This window comes from Trachemys scripta, chromosome 5, assembly GCF_013100865.1.
Source record: "Trachemys scripta elegans isolate TJP31775 chromosome 5, CAS_Tse_1.0, whole genome shotgun sequence".
Taxonomy (NCBI): Eukaryota; Metazoa; Chordata; order Testudines; family Emydidae; genus Trachemys; species Trachemys scripta.
Window position 1 is genome coordinate 79,511,251 of NC_048302.1, and position 24,245 is coordinate 79,535,495.

General features: G+C 41.5%; 1 protein-coding gene across 3 annotated transcripts in view; it reads left to right on the forward strand.

Moving 5' to 3' along the window:
- C5H4orf47 (chromosome 5 C4orf47 homolog) overlaps positions 1-24,245 on the forward strand; it is a 36,813-nt gene that overhangs the window by 5,167 nt on the left and 7,401 nt on the right. For 2 of the 3 annotated variants that reach the window (XM_034771156.1, XM_034771154.1), the window contains 6 exons: positions 1,633-1,795; positions 3,746-3,965; positions 10,927-11,064; positions 11,149-11,224; positions 13,895-14,074; positions 19,523-19,695. In XM_034771156.1, coding sequence (XP_034627047.1) covers positions 1,699-1,795; positions 3,746-3,965; positions 10,927-11,064; positions 11,149-11,224; positions 13,895-14,074; positions 19,523-19,695 — 884 coding nt within the window. In that variant the 5' untranslated portion in view covers positions 1,633-1,698. Of the gene's footprint in view, positions 1-1,632; positions 1,796-3,745; positions 3,966-10,926; positions 11,065-11,148; positions 11,225-13,894; positions 14,075-19,522; positions 19,696-21,770; positions 22,738-24,245 lie in introns of those variants that run through there. The other variant, XM_034771157.1, reaches the window with a different exon arrangement.

Sequence of the window (24,245 nt, forward strand, 5' to 3'; positions counted from 1 at the left end):
TGCTTCTCATGGTCACATGCTTCCACTGCCCTTATTCTCCCCCCGGCATTCCCCCCTCACAGGTCTTTGCCCCTGCTTCCACCTGTACCCCTGATCTCAATATTTTAGGGGTACTTATTAGCAAATTTGGATCCAGAGATTTTAATAAGAGTTGAACCCAGTTACATCACAGATGAATGTGGGCCATATCTGTCTCATATTGGTTTTAAATTTTGTTTTTCAAAGGACATGTGATCATAGAATATCAGGGTTGGAAGAGACCTCAGGAGGTCATCTAGTCCAACCCCCTGTTCAAAGCAGGACCAATCCCCAACTAGATCCCCAAATTGCCCCCTCAAGGATTGAACACACAACACTGGGTTTAGCAGGCCAGTGCTCAAACCACAGAGCTAACCCTGCTGGCTCTCTCCCACGCCCTCTAGTTCAGTCCTCTTCTCACAATCACCACTCCAGTTATGAGTCACCTACAGTAGCTCCTCACTTAAAGTCATCCTGATTAACATTATTTCATTGTTACGTTGCTGATCAGTTAGGGAACATGCTAGTTTAAAGTTGCACAATGCTCCCTTACAACGTTGTTTGGCAGCTGCCTGCTTTGTCCACTGCTTGCAGAAAGAGCCGTCTGTTGGAACTAGCTGGTGGGGGCTTGGAACCACAGTGGACCAGCAGTCCCCCCATCAGCTTCCCCCCCCCCCCAGTTCCCTGCGTGGCAGCCATCCAGCAGGCTATCAATTGCTGGGCAGTTCAGCTGTACCTTCCCCCACTGCCATGTGCTGCTCCTGCCCTCTGCTCGGGAGCTTCTGCTTGCTGTGTAAGGTGGGGGGGAGAGAGAGGAGGGGTGCTAATGTCAAGGTGTCCACCTCCCCCCCCACTCCTGCTCCTTTACCCCATCCAGCCATCTCCACAGAGCAGCGGGGGACATGACAGCTTGCTGATCAGCTTAAAAAGGCAGTGTACTTGGAGTGGGGTCAGCGAACTTAAAGGGGCAATGCAGTCTCTCTCTCTCTCTCTCTCTCTCTCTCTCACTGTGTGTATCTCTGTCTCTCTGCATACTGTCTCCCCTCCCTCCATTCTTACTGCCTTGTAGAGTGTGAGGCTACATTAACAACAATGTGTTAGCCCTTGAGGGTTCAGCCGAGTGCTAATTCATCATTTAGCAATAAGGCATTCCCTGGGAAATATCCCATCCTCTTCCACCCTCTGACTTCACCACCTCAACCAAGCTACAAAATCGTCATTGCTCTGTACAGTATTAAATTGTTTAAAACTTATACTGTGTATATGTTTGTGTGTATATACACTCTGTGTGTGTGTGTGAGAGAGAGAGAGAGAGAGAAAAAAATTCCCTGGAACCTAACCCCTGCTATTTACATTAATTCTGATGGGGAAATTGGATTCGCTTAACATTGTTTCGCTTAAAGTAGCATTTTTCAGGAACATAACTACAACGTTAAGGGAGGAGTTACTGTACTTTATAGCTAATGTTGCATTCTGAGTACAATAGAAATGTAAAGGAACTGAGTGTTAGTACTTTTGAACCAAAGAATCTCAGCACCATAATGGTACATTCTATTTTAAATGCTTAAACTTGTTGCAGACTTTGACTGTAACTCTATTTGTATGTTTTTGCAGTAAAAGAAGTGAGCATAAGAAACATCTACATTTTCTACTGTAGTGAACTGTCACACACAACCAACCATGCCTGGAGAAGGAAAAACTGACATGGAGAGGATTGGCCTCTTCAGTGAAATGGAGTATGTTACCATTGGAGATAAATATGTCTCACACTATATGCGTAAGTACATTTCATTTTAGCAATAAGGATATTTCCAATAGCTGTCTAATCTGTCTTTCTACTGACTCACTGTTTTCTATTAGTCCTTTTAGAGACATCTGGGTTTTTTAGTAACCAAAAAGCTCTCTGTCTTTGCTCAGTGTGGCATAATCCATTTTTAGTAGAGGTCTACTTAATATATCACAATAAATGCAAAAAGGGCATAAAAAAGTAAATATTTTTCAGTTTAGCTGAGTTTTATGTATTAAGATTAATAAAAAATATATATGCTGCATTTTGTTGTCCAAGTTACAGATAAAATATACTATTGAAATGACTGGTGTGTCTTTACCTACCAGCTGGTGGGGAGTAGGTGTCACCTCCAGTGACTCATCCCCCTTCTCTGCCATAATTGTGGAGATTTCCAGGGGCTTCTTCTCATCACACCATGGGATATAAGTGGTGGTAGGGTTCCAGCTGCTCCATGCAGAGACATTGCAAGTGGATTTACATTTAGACTTTTGCGATAGTACATATTCTTTTGGCTTTTCACATTGGCATTCTTTCCCTTGGAAATGTCAACTCACAGATTGTGTATCCCTCCAGTATTTGCACGTCCCAAATGAGTGCAGCATTTTTTTAAATTTATAATGTCCTTATGATTCAAATTTTAAATTAATAGCTGTGAGTTTTGAGAAGGGTAGATAAATTATGTAAAATTAGGTTAACAGGCGACCAATTAAAATTTATGAAACCCCTGAGACAAACCAGGTAAAGTAGATTACTTTATAGGATATGTATAGCATTTAATTACTTCTTTGAAATGAACATTTTAAGAAATTAGGTCCTTTGAAACTGTTTCCCAATTGTGCTGAAAGAAAACAAAAAATGGGACACCAATTTTCTTTGTCAGTCAATATACAAATTATCTTCATTATTTTGAATATTCTGCTAAGAGACTCAACTGCAGAACAGCATTAATATGATGACTTCATCCAACAGCAAATTGCTCCACAGTTTTGCTCCTTGGTTATCTTTGTTAACATTTGTAATGTTAAAACTGAACTGGCATTATGGAAAGCCTTATTTTCCCCTGACATGCTGATGCTGAGAGCAAGTAGTTTTTTCTGTGTGGCTGCTCCAACTGGCACTTCTGTTGTAAGATTATGTTTTCAGTACTTTACATTTTGTGGTAGTCTTTTATTTCTTTGTTCGTAGTTGACCAATGTGTATAGGAGATTTATTTATTTATTACTTAGGGCTGGATTCTTTCATCCTCACTCTTGTTCATTGGAACTACTCATGGCATTACTCTAGATGAGTAAGGATGACAGAGTTTGACCTTCAGTAAGAGTCAGCCTTTGTGAAGTGATGTTCATAGATTCCAAGACCAGAAGGGACAATGTGATTATCTTGTCTGACCTCCTGTATAACACAGGCCATAGAACTTCCCCAAAAATAATTCCTAGAGCAGATCTTTTAGCAAAGCATCCGATTTTGATTTAAAAATGGTCAGTGATGGAGAATCCATCATGACCCTTGGTAAATTGTTCCAGTGACTAATTATTCTCACTTAAAATATCATGCCTTATTTCCAGTCTGAATTTGTCTAGTTTCAACTTCCAGCCATTGGATCATGTTATACCTTCCTCTGCTAGATAATGCTAGATGTTAGTGCAGAATAGTTATGGCCTCCCTCCAAAAGGTGCTAATTGCAATGGTATTTTTGTGTTATGAATGCATGCCACTAGAAACTTGACTGAGTCAAACAATTCATTTTTCATATATTAAGTTACTGAACAGTTGCCATATAGTATCAGCAATCAGTCACTACCACAGGTGACAGGTTCTGTATTGCATTACCCGTCCCTTTGAACCATCCATACCCAGTCTTCATTTTTAATTTCTACATTTAAATTAAGAGAATCTGTAGAGTTAAGTGAATATTTACAATGCTTACTTGTTTTAAAGGCCCTTTCAATGAAGCTGCAAGCAAGAACAAACAAATGTTACCTGGGGGTACCAAAATGCTGTCAGCTCTTCAGGCAGGTTACTTTGAGCCTCAGTTTGTGAGGGTTTTCGAAGGTGAAGCCTACTCAAACCCTGTGCAACTAAGGAGGCGATATAGATTGGCAGAGTCAAAGAAAAATATGGGCAAAGCTTTCCTTCCAAGCAATGGAGTCAAACTGCCGTAAGTGTTGGGAAAGGCTTCCTTTTTGTGTGTGTGCTGCATTAAAAATAATTTGTCACAACTTTTTTATAAAAGTTAACTGTTAACAAGAGTACGGTCTTGTTTTTATGAGACGATATGTACAACATATGATAAAGAAGCAGTGTTAAAACACAGTACTGCCATCGTCCATACACCTGATAACCAACATAAACTTAGAGAGAGAGAGAGAGACGTTAAAGATCTCAAGCAGAATATTGTGTGAAACTAAGAGTTCTGCATCATGGGAAATGGGACTAACAGAATCTGCTTTCCTGAATTTTTCTATTTCCATTGCCAGAGATCCATTACCTTGGATTTTTTATAATACCTGATCAGTCCCCAGTACTGGAGACAAATGGGCACTACCAGAATAAAAGTACCACCCATTGAAAACATCATGGGATGACACCTCTGTGACTGAGTTGGTCAGAGGACACGGAGACATAAATAGCCTGCAGTGCGTTTGACCTTTTGATGAAAATATTTATCTGTCTGAACAAAGATCTCATGTAGCATCACATAATTACAGTTAAAGCAAGAGTTCATGTAACTGTTATTGGACTGAGAGGTTTTCTTGCTTTTGGGGCTTTTTAATTAAAAATACAGACAGGCAGGAAAAAGTCTGTTATATTTAAAGAAATGTAAGATGTCTAATCCATTTATTAAAACACAAGGATTGTCTTAAAGGGATATTAAAAACTATGGGCCAGACTCTGGCAGGTATTCACAAACAGGCATAATGTCCCGACTCTGCTTGTGTGTCCCCAAATGTACACTTATTCGGTATACACTGTAATGTATATGTGTCTATAATAAAGGCTAAGATTTTGTCACAGATATTTTTAGTAAAAGTCATGGACAGGTCATGGGCAATAAAGAAAAATTCACAGAAGCCTGTGACCTGTCTGTAACATTTATTTAAGATATCCCTGACAAAATGGGGAGCTCAGCTACGGGGTCTCCACACCACCTGCAGAGGTTGGGCAGCTGCAGGGTCTGCTCCGAACTCTGGGGGCCCCTGCTGCCCTCGGTGGCTCAGAGCTCCTGGGTGGCTTGGAGCTGCGGCCCTACTGCCTGCGGCAGCTTGGAGCATGGGGGGGACGGGACCCTGGCGCCTATGTTGGTCACGAGCTGGAGGGGGGCACTGCCCACTGTGGTGGAGAGCTGCGGGGGGACCCCACTGTCCAAGGCGGCCAGGAGCTACAAAGCCTAGCTACATATATACACTGCTGCTTTGCCAGTGATCTGGAGACTTGTGCAGTACTCACTACACTACACAGGCTATGTCTATGGCTATGTCCAGTCATCTCTCTGTGGCTTGGGCTGTGAAGAGCTTGGAGAGTAATCTCTTGTTCATTTTTTTGAGGAGCCAGAATTGGCCATTTTCTGCCACATGCTCTAGAAATACTATGGGTGTATATGCTATTTTGTTGATGCATACGTATGCACAGACAGACAGAATTTAGCCATATAAGTAGGGCTTTAATTTCACTTGTCTGTAGTAGGATTTCCTCATTTTTCAAACGGAAGATTGCTAAAAAGTATCCCCCAGAAGTCAGAAGGTTTAGAGAGCAAAGTGGGCCTCTTCAACCAAGAATCATATGGACTGAGACTCTGCTAATGGCTATGGGGTCTAGTGGGAGCAGTGTCCCTTACTTTCTTTTCCTGTTTCAGAGTAACAGCCGTGTTAGTCTGTATCCGCAAAAAGAAGAACAGGAGTACTTGTGGCACCTTAGAGACTAACAAATTTATTAGAGCATATGCATCCGAAGAAGTGGGCTGTAGTCCACGAAAGCTTATGCTCTAATAAATTTGTTAGTCTCTAAGGTGCCACAAGTACTCCTGTTCTTCTTTTTTCTTTTCCTGCACATTTCAGTATGCTTGAAAATCTGTTCACTATACACTTTGTCTGGTCATTTGTCATAAATATCCAGGAAGTGGCCCCTTTTATATACCATGGACTGCCTCACAATGAAGTAGAAGGCCCAGATCCTGGCCTGTGTCCAAGCTGTGCTCTGCTATGTGTGCACAAAGGTGGTTTTAAGCCATCTTTATGTCCCATTCCTCCACTGAGTTCTGAGTCCATCCTGTCCCCAGTGCAAAGTAGATCAGCTCACACTGGCGAGGTTGGAAATCAGGTGGTTCTAAGAGCCTGTACAGAATCATTCACTGACAGTTGAGCAGCCATAATGGGGGTGTAGGAGCTGGTGTGTATATGCCTGTGCTATCTTTGATGGGTAGGCGAGTGCTATCCCACTATAGTTAAGTGCTGTCCCACTCACTCTCAGACACTTCTGTTACCTCTGCTATATTTTCTATAGAAACCAGTCAAACCACCCCAACCCAGTAGGATTTAATTGCCATGCACACCTAGCCCCAAGCTCAAGTCCACTGAAATCAATGGAAGGTTGCCTGTGCTACCTTAATTTGGCCCTCTTGTACATAGGCATTAGGGTACAGTGTTTACATAGTCACATTATTTTTCCATGTGACCCCTGCCTCATTTAGTGCACAAGATGGACGTTGCTCACTTAAACCCAGAAAATGAGAAACACATAATTAGTAATCGTCTCTGAAAAGTTTGGTTTAAGTGACTTGCTTAGCATCACTCAGGAATGCTGTGGCAGAGACAAGGGTTAGAATCCAGTTCTTCTGGGCAGCATTCAGCTGTCTTAACCACAAAACCCTTCATTTCTTGCTATTCCTTGCCTCACTCACTACACAACTTGTGCAACAAATGAGAGGGGGTCCTACAGACAATAGCATCCCTTACTACACAGTTCAGGTTCATCCACAAAGCAGATCCATCTCTGTACTCAATCAGGCAGGGGTCCTATGTTAAAGATAGTACGCAATCATATAATTAAAGACTGCACAAGGAAGATGAATTAAAGATGCACAGGAAACCTTAATTCTGGCATTTCCTAACTTTTGAGTGCTTGACTTTGCAACCTTAATAATGTTCTTTTAGCATAGCATTTTTGTGAGCAATTTCCCAGGATTTTAAAAAAGCAAACCGCAAAAATAAAATTCCATCGTGTTGCATCACATTGACCCGTGAAGTTTCTCACCAGGCATGGAACCTTTAGTTCCACCACACAGATCTCTGCCACTTGAGCTAGCGGGAGATAAGACAAACATTTTGTCAGTGGGTTTCGTGGATATTTGCTGACAGCAGAGGAATCTTGGGTTTCATTCCAGGTTCTGGAAGGGAATGTGCTCCAATAGGCACAGATGATTCTCTGCCTGTTTCTCTCAAGCTTGATCTCTTCCTCTCCATCCCATTGAACCTGTCCTAGTCCCAGTCCAGTCTCTTCCTCATCCCTGCCTCCTTGTCTCAGTCCCATGCTCCTTACCTTTCCAGCCCCAGTCTCCACTCTTGAGGTTTCTCATCCCAGTCCCAGTCTCCCTGCCCAGACAGTTCTGCTCTTCTCTCAGTTCACTCTCCAAGTCCCAGTCTTCCTCCAGACTTCCAATCTCTCTCCCTCCCCACACCTATTCCAAACTGCTTTCCCAGCCAGTCCTAGTTCCACCACTCCCGCCCCAACAACTTGTCCCCAGCAGGGCCATCTCTAGAGGGGTGTGGGGCCCAGGACATAGGCACCCAGTTTCTATCTGCTGGGGGGTGCTCTGCCCAGGCCCCACCCCCACTCCACCCCTTCCCCCAAGGCTCCATCCCACCCCACCTCTTCCCCACCCAGTTCCGCCCCCTCCCCTGAGCATGCTGCGCCCTCGCTCCTCTCCCCTCCACCCCCAGCACCAAGTCCAGATGCCACAAAACAGCTGATCAGCAGTAAGTGCTGGGAGGGAGGGGGAGGCACTGATTGGCGGGGCTGTCGGCGGGCAGGAGTCACTGGGGGCAGAGGGAGGTTGGTAGGGGGGCTCCGCCTTGCCCCCCGCCCGCCGACTCCTGCCTCGCCCCCCGCCCGCCGACTCCTGCCTCACCTTCCCGCCCACCTCCTCAGGAAGCGTGGGGCCCTCCAAAGCATGGGGCCCAGGGCGGTCACCCCGATTTGCCATACCCTAGGGATGGCTCTGGTCCCCAGTTTCCTTGCCTAGTCAGTCCCAGTCCCCACCATGCCCAGCTCCTCATCTGATTTGATCTCTCCTCTTCCCCTCCCACTAGCTCCCTGTCCCAGTCTCCTTCCCTGGGCTCCTCATCCAATCTCAGTCTCCCCCCACATTCCCTCCCTGTCTGCTTGTTTTATCTTCTCTACCCAGCCAGTCCCAGTTCCTCCCTCCCCCCAATTCCTCATCTCATTTCAGTGTTCCCCACTCCCCAGCCAACTGACTTTGTTTTCTTCCTCCGTTCCCTTACTTGCCTCCAGTCACAGCCTCTACTTCCCCACTAGCTCCCAGTCTCCTTGCCCAAGCATTTCCTGTGCCCCCAGTTCCCAGTCCCATTCTCCTTGCACAACCAGTCCCAGCCTCTCCCTCCAACTCCCTGTCACTGTTTCTCCCCCCACCGCCAGTCTCACCAATCTTGCTCTAATCTAGTTCTTCCCATCCCTCCTGGCCTGGATTTTCTCCGATATGTTCCCCCACCATGCTGTCTGGGTGCCAGCAGGGGGGGTGATCGAGAGCTGAGGAGAGACTGCCTACTGCTCTCAGTTGCAGTGCCCAGCCCCGCCCCAGCCTTGAGCAACTGGGAGCAGCTGTTATAGGGGAAGTCTTTCTGAATTCCTGTAGTTCTGGGCTGGAGCATGCTCAGTTGCTCTGTGAGGATGGTGCATGTGCAGTCTGGTCAGCACTAGGAGCTGTAAAAGGCTGGGTACACCAGGGAGGATGGAATCTTCGGAGATTTTACCTGTTTATCTTTAGCTAGTCTCTACCAAGCATTTGCAAACCGTAGGTTTTTTAAAGGTTTATAATTGACCAAATTCAGCTCTTTTTTTATGGGGACAGCCAAATGTCCATTCCTGACACAAAAGCCATCCTTTGCCAGGTTTCAAGTCCCTGCTCTAAAGCAGTGGTTCTCAACCTTTCAGGAAACTGATTTGTCTTGCATACCCAAGTTTCACCTCACTTATAAACTACTGACAAAATGCCCCTCTGCCATGTATATTGGCCAAACCGGACAGTCCCTACATAAAAGAATAAATGGACATAAATCAGATATCAGGAATGGTAACATACAAAAGCCAGTAGGAGAACACTTCAATCTCCCTGGACATTCAATAACAAATTTAAAAGTAGCTATACTTGAACAAAAAAACTTCAGAAACAGACTTCAAAGAGAAACAGCAAAACTAAAATTCATTTGCAAATTTAACACCGTTAATTTGGGCTTGAATAGGGACTGGGAGTGGCTGGCTCACTACAAAAGCAATTTTCCCTCTTTTGGTATTGACACCTCCTCATCTATTATTGGGAGTGGACTACATCCACTCTGATCGAATTGGCCCTGTCAGCACTTGTGAGGTAACTCCCTTCTCTTCATGTGTCATTATATAATGCCTGCATCTGTAATTTTCACTCCATGCATCTGAAGAAGTGGTTTTTTTACCCACGAAAGCTTATGCCCAAATAAATCTGTTAGTCTTTAAGGTGCCACCGGACTCCTTGTTGTTTTTATAAAAATACAAAAGTGTCACAGCACATTATTACTGAAAAATTGCTTACTTTCTCATTTTTACCATATAATTATAAAATAAATCACGACTCCCATTTTGAGAAACAGTGATATAGTATAAGCAAGTAATTGTCCGTATTAAATTTTAGTTTGTACTGACTTCTTCTCCTGTAGGCTGTTGTAAAGCTAGGCTAATATCTAGATGAGTTGATGTACCCCTACTTCCAGGGGTATGCGTATCCCTGGTTGAGAACCACTGCTCTAAAGCTTGGGGGCACCAGAGCATTTCAAAGAAAAGGTAGCCAGACTTTTTTACAGTGGGCAAAACAACTCCCCCCACCCCAATTTAAAATTAATTTGTTTTGAAGTATTTTTAAAGAAATTGTAGTTAGGAAAATAGGCTATTTATCAAAACAATTTATCTTTCTTTAGCCTCATTCTCCAAAATGACTCAACCATTTTGGCTGAAATAGTACAGGAAAAAATCAGCTTCAAACAGACACTCGACATGGAAAATGTCATTCTGAACGTTTAAAGTTTGGCAAAGATATAAACATCTTAAAATGGGTCTTATAATGTAGTTATGAAAATGAGCTATTTATCACTTTTTTAAAGTTCTTCCAACTTTTGTTTTCTATAATAGCAAAATCCCAAATTTGTTTGCCATTGCCTCTGATGATGAGCAGTGCCTTTCACTAGTTTGGGGGGCACTGATGGAAATTTTTATATATTAAGATTTGTGGGCTGTTATAAAATATGTGTCAGAGCCTGCATGCTCTTTGATAAAATGCATATTTGGGACATGAATAGTTGAAGCTAATCCCTTGCAGAGATCCTAAGCCCCACATCAGGAAATTCCTCTGAAGGCCCTGGCTACCTGGTCCTGAGAGTACCTCTTCATTCTTAAAAAATGTTGGTAAAACAAACAGTAGGAAATTCAATACAAAAATGTTCGTAAAATATAGTTAAGGTTGTAAATACCTAAAAATACCCTTAATATAAGGTTGACATAAAAACAACAACAACGGTGAAAAGCAGGAACATGTTAAGAGAAAATTTAAAGCAAACAAACCAAAAGCCAAACATTGACGAGTGTGGACATGCACAACTAAGGTGCCCCAAAACTTTAACTCTGTCCCCACTACTCTCATTGTGTGCCTCTACTGCACTGTGCATAGGATCATTGTTGTACATGTGGAATGAACAGAACCTCAAGTTTTATATGTGTAGTCCAAAAATGTTAGTTGCTTATTTTTCAATTAATATCATTCAGAAATTTTGAAACTGTATAGCACTGAATGGATACTAATTATTAATTTATTATTATTAACAATAATTATTGTATTATGTGTTTATTTTATATTTCAGATGCGGAATGGGTACTTATTATGGAACTATAGGTGGTCCATATCCATTCTTCAGTGCACAACTAAGAGGGAAAACAGCATATGCTCCTCCTGGAAAGAACCTTTACACAAATCCTGGAAAGAAAGGAACTGGATATGGGTAAAACATTCAGTATAATTTCCTGAATAGTATTTCATCAAATGCTGAACTTTGAAGTCACCATTACTAATTTTCTTTACACAGATATCCAAATCTTACCATAGGTAAACAGTATCCACACTCAAGTGATGTGTATGAAATCGGAAAAATGAATGCAAAGGTAAAATTATTCAGTAACTTTATTTAATCACTATTTGCAAACAGTTTACCTTTCCTGTAGTTTTTCTTTTAGCCTAAAGCAACCAGTATTTATTTATTTACCAACTGGACTGCAGATAAATTGCCTTTTTTTTTTGTTAAATATATTATTCCTTTCCCTTTTAGTCACCCCAGCACAGAGTCCTATTGCTTAGGCTGAGCAGTGGGCTAAGGATTTGATCCAAAGTATTGAATTAAGAGAGAGAGAGAGAGACCCAAATTAATTATTATTTATTTGTTTGTTTATTTTTATTTTTATTGTGGTAAGTTCTAGGAACCCCAGTCATGGACTGGGACTCTTATTTTATTAGGGGCTGTACAAACATAGAGCATATAATCTGTATTTCACTATATTTAGTAAATATGAGAAGGCTGCTATATTTATATTTATATGTATCAATCTCACTAATATTGTATATTTTCATCATATATGGGGAACAATGATAGCTGAAAGAGGGCTTTTTTGCCATAGGAATAAGTATTTTGAGCTTTATATTTTTACCAAACTAATATCTGTCTGGAGTTAAATTTAGATTTTGAGGGGGAACATACAGTAAAAGCTGTTTTACCCGGCATATCGGGTAAGTGAAAAATGCCAGTTAACTAAGAGGGAGGGAGTTTGGGTGTGAGAGGGGGCTCAGGACAGCAGGTTGGGGTGCGGGAGGGGTTTCAGGTGCCAGATCCAGGGGGTGCTCACCTCAGGCAGCCCCCTGTCTTAGCCACTCCGAGGCAAAGGTGTGGCAGGCAGCTCTGTGCGCTGCCTCCACCTGCAGGCACCGCCCCCACAGCTCCCATTGGCCACAGTTCACAGCCAATGGGAGCTGTGGAGCTAGTGCTCGGGGCAGGATGGGGGCAGCATGCAGAGCTGCCTGCTGCACCTCCGCCTAGGAGCAGCCAGGACAGGTCGCCGCTTGCGAGGAGCCACCCAAGGTGAGCAGCCCCCAGATCTGGCACCCTGCACCCCCAAATCCTTTCTGCACCCAAACTCCCTCCCAGAGCCCGTGCTTCACACCCCCTCCCACGCCCCAACTCACTGCCGGCCCTGTGCTAACTGAACTATAAACCGGAATTTCAGTAAAGATCAGAAATGCCAGTTTATAGAGCTTTCCAGTTGGTGAAGTGCCAGATAAAACAGCTTTTACTATACATATATTATAAGTTTCAGCATCAGGATTGGGGTTTTGTTTGCTACTAGTTCACATTTGGGTTAGAAAGGTTAATTTTTTATTAGTTTGAATGACCCAAGTTGCAAATTTTTTTGGTAGTTTGGGCCCAAGTTGCAAAGTTTAGATCCAGAACTGAACTTTGTGAAGTCTGAGGGTGTTCAGATTTAGGGTTTGTGTGGGGCTCATCTCTGATTAGAACCACGCAACATAATACAAGTGTGACCACAAATAGGGGAGGAATGATCCAGAATGACTAAGGGCTTGTCTACACTACTGCTTAAGTTGATAAATAAATGGAGATATACCTCTCTCATAGAACTGGAAGGGACCCTGAAAGGTCATTGAGTCCAGCCCCCTGCCTTCACTAGCAGGACCAAGTACTGATTTTGCCCCAGATCCCTAAGTGGCCCCCTCAAGGACTGAACTCACAACTCTGGGTTTGGCAGGCCAATGCTCAAACCACTGAGCTATCCCTCTCCTCCTCAGCGACATAAGTTACATCGACTTAAAGTAGTGTCTATACCGGGCTATGTTGATGGGAGACACTCTCCCGCTGACATAACTTCCATTGTTGAGGTGGAATAATTACATCAATGGGGGAGCGCTCTCCTGTTGATGAAGCACATCTTCACCAGATGCAGCTGCACCGATACAGCATAGTAGTGAAGACAAGACCTAAATTTCACACAGTTACCACACGATGGTGGACTCCACACAAGTTCTCTGCTCAGCTCTTCAAATAAAACACAAAAGAGAAGTATCAGACACTGACTGGACTTAGAGAATGAAGTATCCTCTTGGCTTTAGAGGTGGTTGGTCTCTACAAGTCAACCCATAGACGGTCATTGTGGTGAAGCTGGAGGATAAATAAAGGACCTAATTCTCCCGGGTTGTCAATCTGGCACATTTTGCAAGCTCTAAATTTAAATTAAAAAAAGGTGTACTACCAATTGTATAACTCCCCAAATCCTGCCTTCTCCTCATGCAGTAGAACCACATTGTTTTGGTTGCTACAGGTACCTCTGTCCTCCGGAGGAGGGCAACATTTGTTTCTTATTCATTAAGCAGTGAAAATTTGCTCCCCATCATTAGCATGAATTAGCAAGGTTGTACTGTATTTCTAATGTTAAAGTCCATACATGTACCATGTGTCCATTAATTAATTTGAGATCTTAAAGAGTTTTTAAATTTATTTATTTTAAGAAGTCCTTAAATTCTTCTTTAAGTGTGTCATAGTTTCCTAGCATTTGTTGTTGTTAAGTGGATTGTTTCGTTATGCATTATGTTGTGCCTAATGTATATGTGGAAGCCAGAATTAACATTAACAGAGGAAATTACATTAAATACATTGCTAAAAGTAAGTTTTTTTCAAGACTGAATTTAAATCTCTTTTTATTTTTTTCTAATCAGAATAATCTGAGGTAAAAATGCCCAAGGTGATACCTTTAAAACTACTTATTTTACAGAAGGTGCATGAAGACCATCTGCGTTTGGTTAAAGGAGGGCCTTTCAAGTTAAATCTCTATCCTCGGGAGTATTTTGACATAAATCCATATTATGATGATAAACCTTTGGCACCAGCTAAGAAACCAACCCCAGAAAAGCCAGTTGCACACCCCTTTAAACCAAGTTCTCCTGCTAAAAAGGTGAGTCTGCTCTCTAACTACTGTAGTAAAAAGTGAAAATCCAAATATTTGGTGGTGTTCTTGTAGAAAGTTTAAATCATATTGTATAGAAGACAAAAATTGTAGAAGAGTAGGATTGGAAGGGACCTCAATAGGTCCTCTAGTCTAGTCCCCATCACTCAAGACAGGACGACGTAATAATTAGACCAGAGGTTCTCAAACTGTGGTCCGCGAGCTCCATTCAGGTGGTCCGCGATAGTTCCCTCTAAGGTGCGCGCCTGGGGGACCACACACGAGAGAATGAAGGGCCGCCCTCTTAATTAGTGGAACCATGCAGACATAGCTCCACTAATTAGGTGCCTGGACCCTGGAAAAGATGCACATGTAAGGTGAGGTAGTGGCCTTGAGGGGAATAGGTGGTAGGTGGGAGGGGGCAGTGGGGTGAGAAGAGGGGGTGAGGGGACTTTGGGATGTGCAGGGCTGGGGTGGCCAGAGAAAGAAGCGACTTTGCCCAGCTCCAGGGCTGCGGCTGCTGGGGAGAGACCCCCCTTCTTCCCAGCCTCAGCTCTGTGGCTGCTGTGGTGAGAGAGAGACCCCCCCCTCCTTCCCAGCCCCAGCTTGGGGGCTGCCGCGGCGGGAGAGAGAGGGCACATCCATCACATTAGAAAGATAAGATACTGATATTAAAATATGAGTTGTGTGCTTTTATTTGTAGAACAAAAAATATTAATTATTATAAAGTTTTTTTTATATAGCACTTTTATCCAAAATACTTTACAATAGTTAGCTACTGGTACAAACAACATTTGGAAAGATCATTAAGTGGTCTACCGAGACCCTCAGCAATTTTCAAGTGGTCTGCGAACATTTTTTTTTGAGAACCACTGAACTAGACCATTCTTGTCAGGTATTTATCTAACCTTTTCTTAAAAACCTCCAAGGATGGAGATTCCACCACCTCCCTAGGCAATTTGTTCCAGTGCTAAGAAAATCCCAGCCAAGATTTTGTTGTGGAATCTGCAGCTTTTTATAATTGCTGCAAATTTGGGCCACTCACTCACATTTGGGCTGACATGATGGAGGAGTGGATGCGCTATATTTGAGTGAGTGGCATTGTGACCTGGCACACAGGGTTGTAATGCAATTCAAACTTGGCCCAGCCACCTCTCTGTCATGCTTGTCTTTGAGAGCCAAACAGGACATATAGAGTCTCTTCTGTTGCCATGTTTTGGAAAATAGACTGCATGCTTTGAACCACAACTTTAACAAACTGGCTACAACTTTTGAACCAAAACCCACAAATTTCTTACAGTCTTACTCATGAGTAAATGCTCATCAAAGTGAGTAAGGGCTGCAGAATCAAGCTGTAAAATTACTTTAAAAAGTAGTTAAATCTATTTCTAATCAATTACTACAGCAGTGGTCTCCAACCTTTTTACACCCAAGATCACTTTTTGAATTTAAGGGCAACCCAGGATGTACCCTTCCCCTTCCCCAAGGCCCTGCCCCTTCCCCAAATCCCTGCTCTGCTCACTCCATCCCTCCGCCCTCCATCACTCGCTCTCCCCCACCCTCATTCACTTTCACCGGGCTGGGGTAGGGATTCGGGCTGGGGTGCGGGCTCTGGGGTGGGGCCGAGGGTTTGCAGTATGGGAGGGGGCTCTGGACTGAGCCTGGGGCAAGGGGTTGGGGTGCAGGAGGGGATGAGGGGTGCAAGCTCTGAGAGGGTGTTTGGGTGCAAGAGGGGGTACAGGATGCTGGCTCTGGGAGGGGGGTCAGGGCTGGGGCAGAGGTGCAGGAGGGGGTATGGGGCACTGGCTCTGGCAGGGGGGTCGGGCTTGAACACGGTGTTGGGTGCAGGAGATACTCTAGGATCAACCGGTTGATCGCGATCGGTTGGTGACCACTGATATACAGTATTAATGAACAAATGAGCTATTTTAGCTCTGATGAAGAAGTAGGTATTAAAAAATCTTATTGCTTCTTCCTACTGTAAGGAACTCATGCAACCTGTGCAGGGCTTCTAGTTAAATGAGCATAACTAATGCCCTATTGGTCGTTGCCCACCAGAAGCCCCCTACATTGGCTATCTAAGAACTCAGTGAGTACCAGTCCATATCTGCTCAATGCAATGGCTTCCTGGCTCTGAACCTCAATAGGTATTTTTCTCAGAATAAAGCCTGATGCTACTTCAGTTGAACCTGAATATGTTGAGAGTGTTATTTTGTTCTATAACACCTGCTGTAAAATAAACTCCCTAAAATCCGTCATAAAAGTGAATTATAGAAGTGTAGAACTGGAAGAAACCTCAATAGGTCATTTAGTCCAGTCCCCTGCACTCAAGGCAAGACTAAGTAATAACTAGAACATTCCTGACAGGTATTTGTCTAACCTGTTCTTAAAACCTCCAATGATGGAGATTCTACAACCTCTCTAGGCAATTTGTTCCAGTGCTTAACTACCCTGACAGTAAGTTTTCCTAATGTCCAACCTAAACCTCTTCTGCTGCAATTTAAGCCCATTGCTTCTTGTCCTATCTTCAGAGGTTAATGAGAACAATTTTTCTCCCTCCTTGTAACAACCTTTTATGTACTTGAAAACTGTAATGTCCTCCCTCAGTCTTCTTTTCTCCAGAGTAAACAACCCAATTTTTTCTATCTGTCCTCATAGGTCATGTTTTCTAGACCATTAATAATTTTTGTTGCTCTTCTCTGAACTTTTTCCAATTTGTCCACATCCTTCATGAAATGTGGTGCCCAGAACTGGACAAAATACTCCAGTTGAGGCCTTATCAGCACGTAGGAGAGTAGAAGAATTACTTCTTGTGTCTTGCTTACAACACTCCTGCTAATAAATCTCAGAATCATGCTTGCTTTTTTTGCAACAGTGTTACACTGTTGATTCATATTTAGCTTGTTATCAACTACAATCCCCAGATCCCTTTCCATAGTACTTCTTTCTAGGCAGTCATTTCCCATTTTGTATGTGTGCAATTAATTGTTCTTTCCTAAGTGGAGTATTTTGCATTTGTCCTTATTGAACTTCATCCTGTTTACTTCAGACCATTTCTCCAGTTTGTCCAGATCATTTTGAATTTTACTTTTAAAATGCAACCTCGTGGTCTTTTATTGCAAAAGTTCTCCTATGTCAGAAATACGAAAGGTATGATTGAGTTTTCTTTGTCACTTGTGATTGTAATTTACAAAGCAATGAAATCTAGTTTGATTCTATACAAAACCAGAAACTATAAATAACCTGTGATGGGTTGTACAAATCCTGCACCAGGGAAAAAGGGGTTAAAAGTAGCTTTGGGCTCACGGCTTGTGTACTCTACAGGGGTTACAGTGCCATAGCTGGGGAAGTTACTACAGGAACGAAAGGGATTCTTCCATTGTTGTAGTAACTTGCTGTCAGCCTAGTCACATCTACACTGGGGGGTTAGGCCAGCATCGTTGTGGCATTCAGGAGTGTGGATTTTTCCTAAATTTTAAGTATACACTGGGCCTCAGGCACCAGCGAGGCATTCCAGTCTCGGAGGAAGAGCCTTAAAAGGGAGATGCATCTTGGACAGACCTCTCCCCACCTGCTCCTAGGAAGGAGCCCTGCAGAAGATGAAGCTGGCAGAGGCTTCCTATGAACATTGAACAAGAGCTTTGAGGATACTGAGCCAGGCTATGGCTTGTCAGGTATCTCCTGAAAGCAAGGAAGCTGGGGTCACATTTGGACTATTTTTGTGTTGTGCCTTTCTTCTGTTACCTTTCCTTTAGGCCTTAAGAGGGCTGGAGAAGAAGGCAAAAAGGCAGTCCACAGTAGGAAGAAGCCCAGAGAATAAACAGGAGAGGTCTGAACAGGGCCGGCTCTAGGTTTTTTGCCGCCTCAAGCAAAAAAAAAAGAATGCTGCCCCTGAAATTATGCTGGGAATCCAGGATAGAGGTTGGGATTGGGTTCCCCTAGACAACCTATGAAAATCCTGGTGGAGCACCTGGACAAGGGTTGTAAGGCCTAGTGGGCCTAGAGTTGTACGGTTATTGGACTGAACTCTGACTTATGCCCGAAAGCGGGAGGCTAAAAAGTGACCTGACTGGAGGGCTAAGTCACCAGACTAAGGACGGCCCTAGCAGATCTGAATGGCGGGATCAGCAAGGTTAGAAAAAGGAAAACCCTGACAGCGCTGCACCCAGCCACAAGGTGGCGCACAGGCTGGTGAGTCACTTTGTCATATAACCATATTCTGTATAACTTGAAAACAACTTATCTTTAAAATCAGCACAGAGCAATTGTTAAAATTTAGTTAATCAAATTTATATGTAGAGTTGCCCATTTTAGACCACAGCAGCTAATTAGAGTTTGAGGCCCTGGGGATATTCCAGTTGGAAGTGAAAATTGATGGAGTCTGGTATTTTCCTTGATACACTCTTGTTTATTTACAAGGAATGAACAAAATCCTGTGTCTCTGAATGCAGAAGGAACCAAGAACAAAAGGAACAGTTTCTTATCTTACAGCCCCCAAACCAACCCCAGACCCAAAGCTCACTCTCTAGCTTGTTCTAGAGTCATGCTGTGCTTACAGGCTCCTGATTGGCTTTCTTGCGTTTCCCTCTCTCTATGTTCTTGTCTGTCCTTTATTTCTATGTGCTCTCTCTTCACACACACCTTCTACTCAAACAATACTCAGCCAAAAGCTCCTGGGCAGGTTCAAACACACCTTTTATCTTGGGTGGTGGTTTATGCTTACAGTTATGTTAATTGAAGGTTGAGTTCACACCTATCAATCTGAATGAGGTTTTAACTCATCAGTAACAAGGTTTCACCCAGTTCATAACAGTAGGAATAAAATAAGGTAACTCCTCCACCTAGCACTCCTCTGGAGGACTCAGAACTATGCAGGGCCCCCAAATCTGAGAGCACTAGGATGCACGTGGTAACACCACTTCCTCACCCTTCTCACTGCTATTCTAGTGGGAGGGCTGGTAGAGACTAGCCAATGGTGTATCTATCACCATATTAATCCTCTGTTGCTTTTTACATATTGTCTAGTGCTCTGGGTATGGTTAGGAAACATGCTGATAATAATGCTTGAATCCTGCCAGATGGTACCACTATTGGTACCACCAGTGGAGCTGTACTGATGGGAACCAGAGGTGATCTTTATCGGCTCCATTTTTGCCACAATAAAACCCTACATTTTAATTTTTTTTACAATACCCTTTGTATTTTTAAGATTCTTTCCTCATAATCCAGGATACATACAAAAGAATTTGTCAAATCAAGTATTCACCAATGTAATTATTTAAATTTTCTTAACAGTTTCCTGTTGACTTTAAACACACGTGGTATGTAGTTTTCTGATATGTAAATAATATGATGTGATTTGCCATGCAGTGTTCTGGGTTACCTTTGTATGGAAAAATATAGTTAAAGCAATTATATTGTAAATTAGGACTTTGAAACATTCCTTTTCTTTTCCAGTCAGGGGGCATGAAAGCAGGAACATTTGATCCTTATCCTTCCCATTCTGCTGAGCCCTATGTGGTTAAATATTCTAAGCCCATCACAACTAATAAAGAAGGACGGATTTTTCATCCTCCTACTGGATCAAAAAGCAGGCCCTCTACAAGTATAATGGCTTTAAATGTTACAAGGTAAACACTTTACATTTACTTCGATATTTCATGTTTATAGTTTATAAAATACACCTCTACCCCGATATAACGCAACCCAATATAACACAAATTCAGATATAACACGGTAAAGCAGTGCTCCGGGGGGGCGGGGCTGCGCACTCCAGCGGATCAAAGCAAGTTCGATATAACGCGGTAAGATTTTTTGGCTCCTGAGGACAGCGTTATATCGGGGTAGAGGTGTAGTAAACATTTTTAAAATAAATTAAAAATTAAAGTCAGTAGTGTTTCTTTCCCTTCTGACCAATTAGTTAATGACAAAAGGATAAGAAACGTATAGATGAAATAATTTTCTGAATTCGTTCCTACTCATTTGTATAGTCAGATTAATTTAAAATGAAATATGTACCTATTGACCTCCTGCATGATATGATATCATTGACCTGTTGTGTTCTGATTCTTTTGACATCCTCTGCCCTTGCTATAATATACAGGGAACCAGGAACATATCTTTATTAAAAATAAAACTGACTTTTTTGTTTCTATTGTATATGTGAAATAAAATTGGCTCCCTCTGGTGGCCAACATAAAACCTGTAATAATGGCTAATCAAAGCCAGTACAGTCTGGAGCATGGTATTTAAGTTGGGAGTCTGATAGTTGCTAATGTCTTAGTGCTTTCTTTTCCAACATTAACATTCTTTTAGCACAGGTTTATATACAGTCCATTTCTTAAAGTTCTTGTGTTATGTTGTTTATATTTAGAATATATTTGGTCTCAGATCTCATTTGTCAAAACTCGAGAAGTCACAGTAAATAAAAAAATTAGATTGTTTTCTTTAGATTCTCTTAGCAAAACATTTTCAAGAGCAGACACCAAATATTTGCATACAGATCAATTAACTATACATGCAAATATGATTTCCACATGCACACTTGTGTAGTGCAAAACATTGTAGGGGAACTCCAGGTTAGTTGCACACTCTTGAAAATTTGACACATAGGAATGTGTTTCACATTTGTGATTTAGATTTTTTTTTTTTGAATCTTGAAGTTGAAAGTATATAATATTCTTCCCCATCCTGTCCGCCACCAAATGTTCTTCTAATTACCCTCCTTTTCCCACCATGCCCAGATGCTGTAAGTGAGCAGTCCTGTTGCGTTGCAGAGCCAGTTTTAAGTTTTTATTTATACCTGTAAGACTAAACCAGAAGCTGCTTGATGCTCCACATTTACCTTTATTGAAACTAAGGTCTGTCTACACACAAAAGTTGTACTGTTTTAAAGTGGTACACATCCTTTTCCACTGTGGATGCAGTTATACTAGATAATGGTGCCCTATACCAGTATATCTTAATCCCCTTTCCAAAGATAAGCTGTTATAAGGCACCTTTGTACTAGTATAACTGTGTCCACACTAGGGGTTCTACCAATATAATTATTGCAGTAAAAAGTTACACCTCTATTTGAAATAGTTATTCTGGAACAAAAAACGTATTTAGACTAGGCCTCAAACTTTAAAGATGGGTAACTGGTAGTAAAGTGCCATTGACTGCTGCCAGATGCAGTCAGGATTGGCTTGCTGGAAATAATAGACAGAAAGAACTATTAAATCTGACATAAGTACTAGAGAGAGAAATGGAATATAGTATTTCAAACTATCTCCCATGTATTCCATCTTAAAGAAATCTAAAGAACGCAGTTTAATTTATTGTAGGGGTTTGCGGAGGTAACGGTGATACCAAACTTATTCTATGAAAATCATAGCTCATAAATATTAAGAAATGCAATGAGCAATGTTTTATCAAAATATCCCCTTTCACATTGCTTTACAAGTCTTTGTTTTTTCCCTGAAAAGCTAATGCTCTGATATTTAGACCATGATCCTACAATTGAATTTGCTAGCATGGATTCCTGCATTCATTCAGAGCCTTATTGAAATCAGTGGGACTTTCCATAGGTGCAGGGATCCGTGCTTGTGAATCCTGCTGCAGGACTGGAGCCACAGTTTGTTTTGTTTTAGCAAAAGTTGTCTTTAGATCTAATATACTTGTGATTGGCACATCTAATGGAAGCTTTGTTTCACTTAAATTTCAGATCACTAAATGTAATGAACTACAAGACTACACACTTGATATCATATTAGCTTTGAACAGTGGGATAAAGAATACACTTCTTGGATTTTGTAAACTGTAACAATTCAATGATTAAAGGACATTTGAAGTAAATAAAAGTTTTGTGGAAGATAGAATTCAGTCAAATAAGGCAAACCCAGATTTTAATTGTATCCTATTTGAGACTATATTTTATAAATATGTAAACAAAATAAATACATAAATTATGTACAAATCATATATGTTTAAAGTGTGAAATTAAACTATATTAATACAAATGTTATAGTTTACTCGTATTGTTGGAGAGGTTTATACATCAAATATACACACCAAAAAGTATTTTAGATTTTAAATTTTTATATAAATGTTATGATGGTGGCATCAATAAGCAGCAATTACCTCTTCTGAGAACATCAATATTTATTAATCAGAGATAAAATATTGTCTAAAGTAAATGTATGGTTTCCCTTTAGAAACAATAAAGATTGATGTTCATCTTAACCAAGTCAAAACACATTACTGTATTTGGATTGTCTTCTTCAAAAGAATACGCCTTCTGTTAAGATGGCCTTCTCAAAATAGACACCATCTCCCATTGTTTACAAAAGGGACGGAGACCACAACCTTTCATAGCAAACATGGTCACCATCTCCATTCATCTGCACTTCACAGTGCTCCTCTCTCTGCCTCTTGACAGCATAAGGTGCTGTCATCTTTCTTAAGAGCAGTTTGGCTTCACTTCCATTAAGGGGGAAAAAATGAAAAAAATCTATTGTGTCCTAAAAAATCAGTTTCTTATAACCTGAGACCACAAACACAAACTTTAACCCCCCTTAACATAATTCACCTGGAATTGGTATGAGGTCCAATGCAGTGTAGCCATGTCAGTCCCAGACTATAAGAGAGACAAACCAGGTGAGGTAATATTTTTTATGAGACCAACTTCTGCTGATGAGAGAGACAAGCTTTCGAACCACACAGAAAGCTTGTCTCTCTCACCAACAGAAGTTGGTCCAATAAAAGATTATTCCCTCACCCACCTTGTCTCTATAAGCTCCCAGGTATTCAGAACAGTTTGTTAGTGTTTCAAAGCTAAATTATTACAGAAATCCACAAAGTATCCAACTTGAACATTTAGATATACAAAATTGTTACACGAAGATAATGTTTTTATGTTAACATGTATTAGAAGACTCCTTTTAGTACCAAAAGGATTCTTGGGCTAGCCTACCACTTTGTTATTCACTGAGTAATAGCCAAAAAAAAAAAAAAAAAAAAATTGAGACTGAACATGACGTTTTTCAACATTTAATAGTATGAAAAGGAAAAGGAAAGTATTGGCCAGGTCTTTCAGTCCATACTTAGGCAAAATAACCCTTGAGATCAATACAGGCTTTGCCTGAGTAAAGTTACTGTGGGACAGGGCCTCCTAGTATTTATATATTTTAATTGATATGGCAGTTTTGGTGTTTTCCAAGTCCACAGATATCAAGCATGGTTAATTTCTTTTTTAATTTCAAAGTTTTTATATTATTGAACAGGTATTAGTGATAGTGCTGTCCTTTGACGTTTTGGTGTCATCTTCATAGGAAATATCAGAAAGATATATGGCCAATAATTTGGATGCATTCATCACTGCTGAACTCTCTAGATTCAAAATCACTAGATAGCAGAGCAAACTGTACTGTATGTCTTCTTGACTGCAGTTCTAAAACTTGACTCCTTGATTACAGATGTAGTGCAGCTGACTGAAATAGCACTATAGTGTTTCTTTACATCCCTGTGCATCTTATCTTTTTGTAATTCTTCTAGCTTCTTTCGTATTTCAGCAATCTTTCCATTCTCTAACAAATTGGAAACATTGGAGATTTTATTAAAACTTTTAAAGCTTAATTTAAAAAAAAATCTATTGAACTTTGTTAGTAGAGATTTTTACAGCTGTCAAGAATGTGGGCCAAGCTAACGTGCTTCTCATGGGAGCTACTGCCTTTCCCCATATACTGTAAGTTGATTGGGGCAGGAAATGTGTGTGTTCCTATGTGTCTGTGTTATGCCTAGCACAATGGGGTTATTCCTGATTGCCAACCATAATGGGGCCCACTTCTGGTTAGAGCTTCTGGATGCTACTGTTTATTATACAAATAAAAAGTCTGTAGCTCGTCTTTTCCTAGCTTCATGGTAATTTCTCTGGTAGAACGCAGGACTTCCTCAGAGGCTGCCTTTAAATTGTGCTCCATTAACTATCTAGTACATTAACTCCTCACTTAAAGTCATCCTGTTTAACGCTGTTTCATTTTTATGTTGCTGATCAATTAGAGAACATGCTCGTTTAAAGTTGCGCAATGCTCCCTTATAACGTTGTTTGGCAGCCGCCTGCTTTGTCCATTGCTTGCAAAAAGAGCAGCCCATTGCATCTAGCTGGTGGGGGCTTGGAACCAGGGTGGACCTGCAGCCCCCC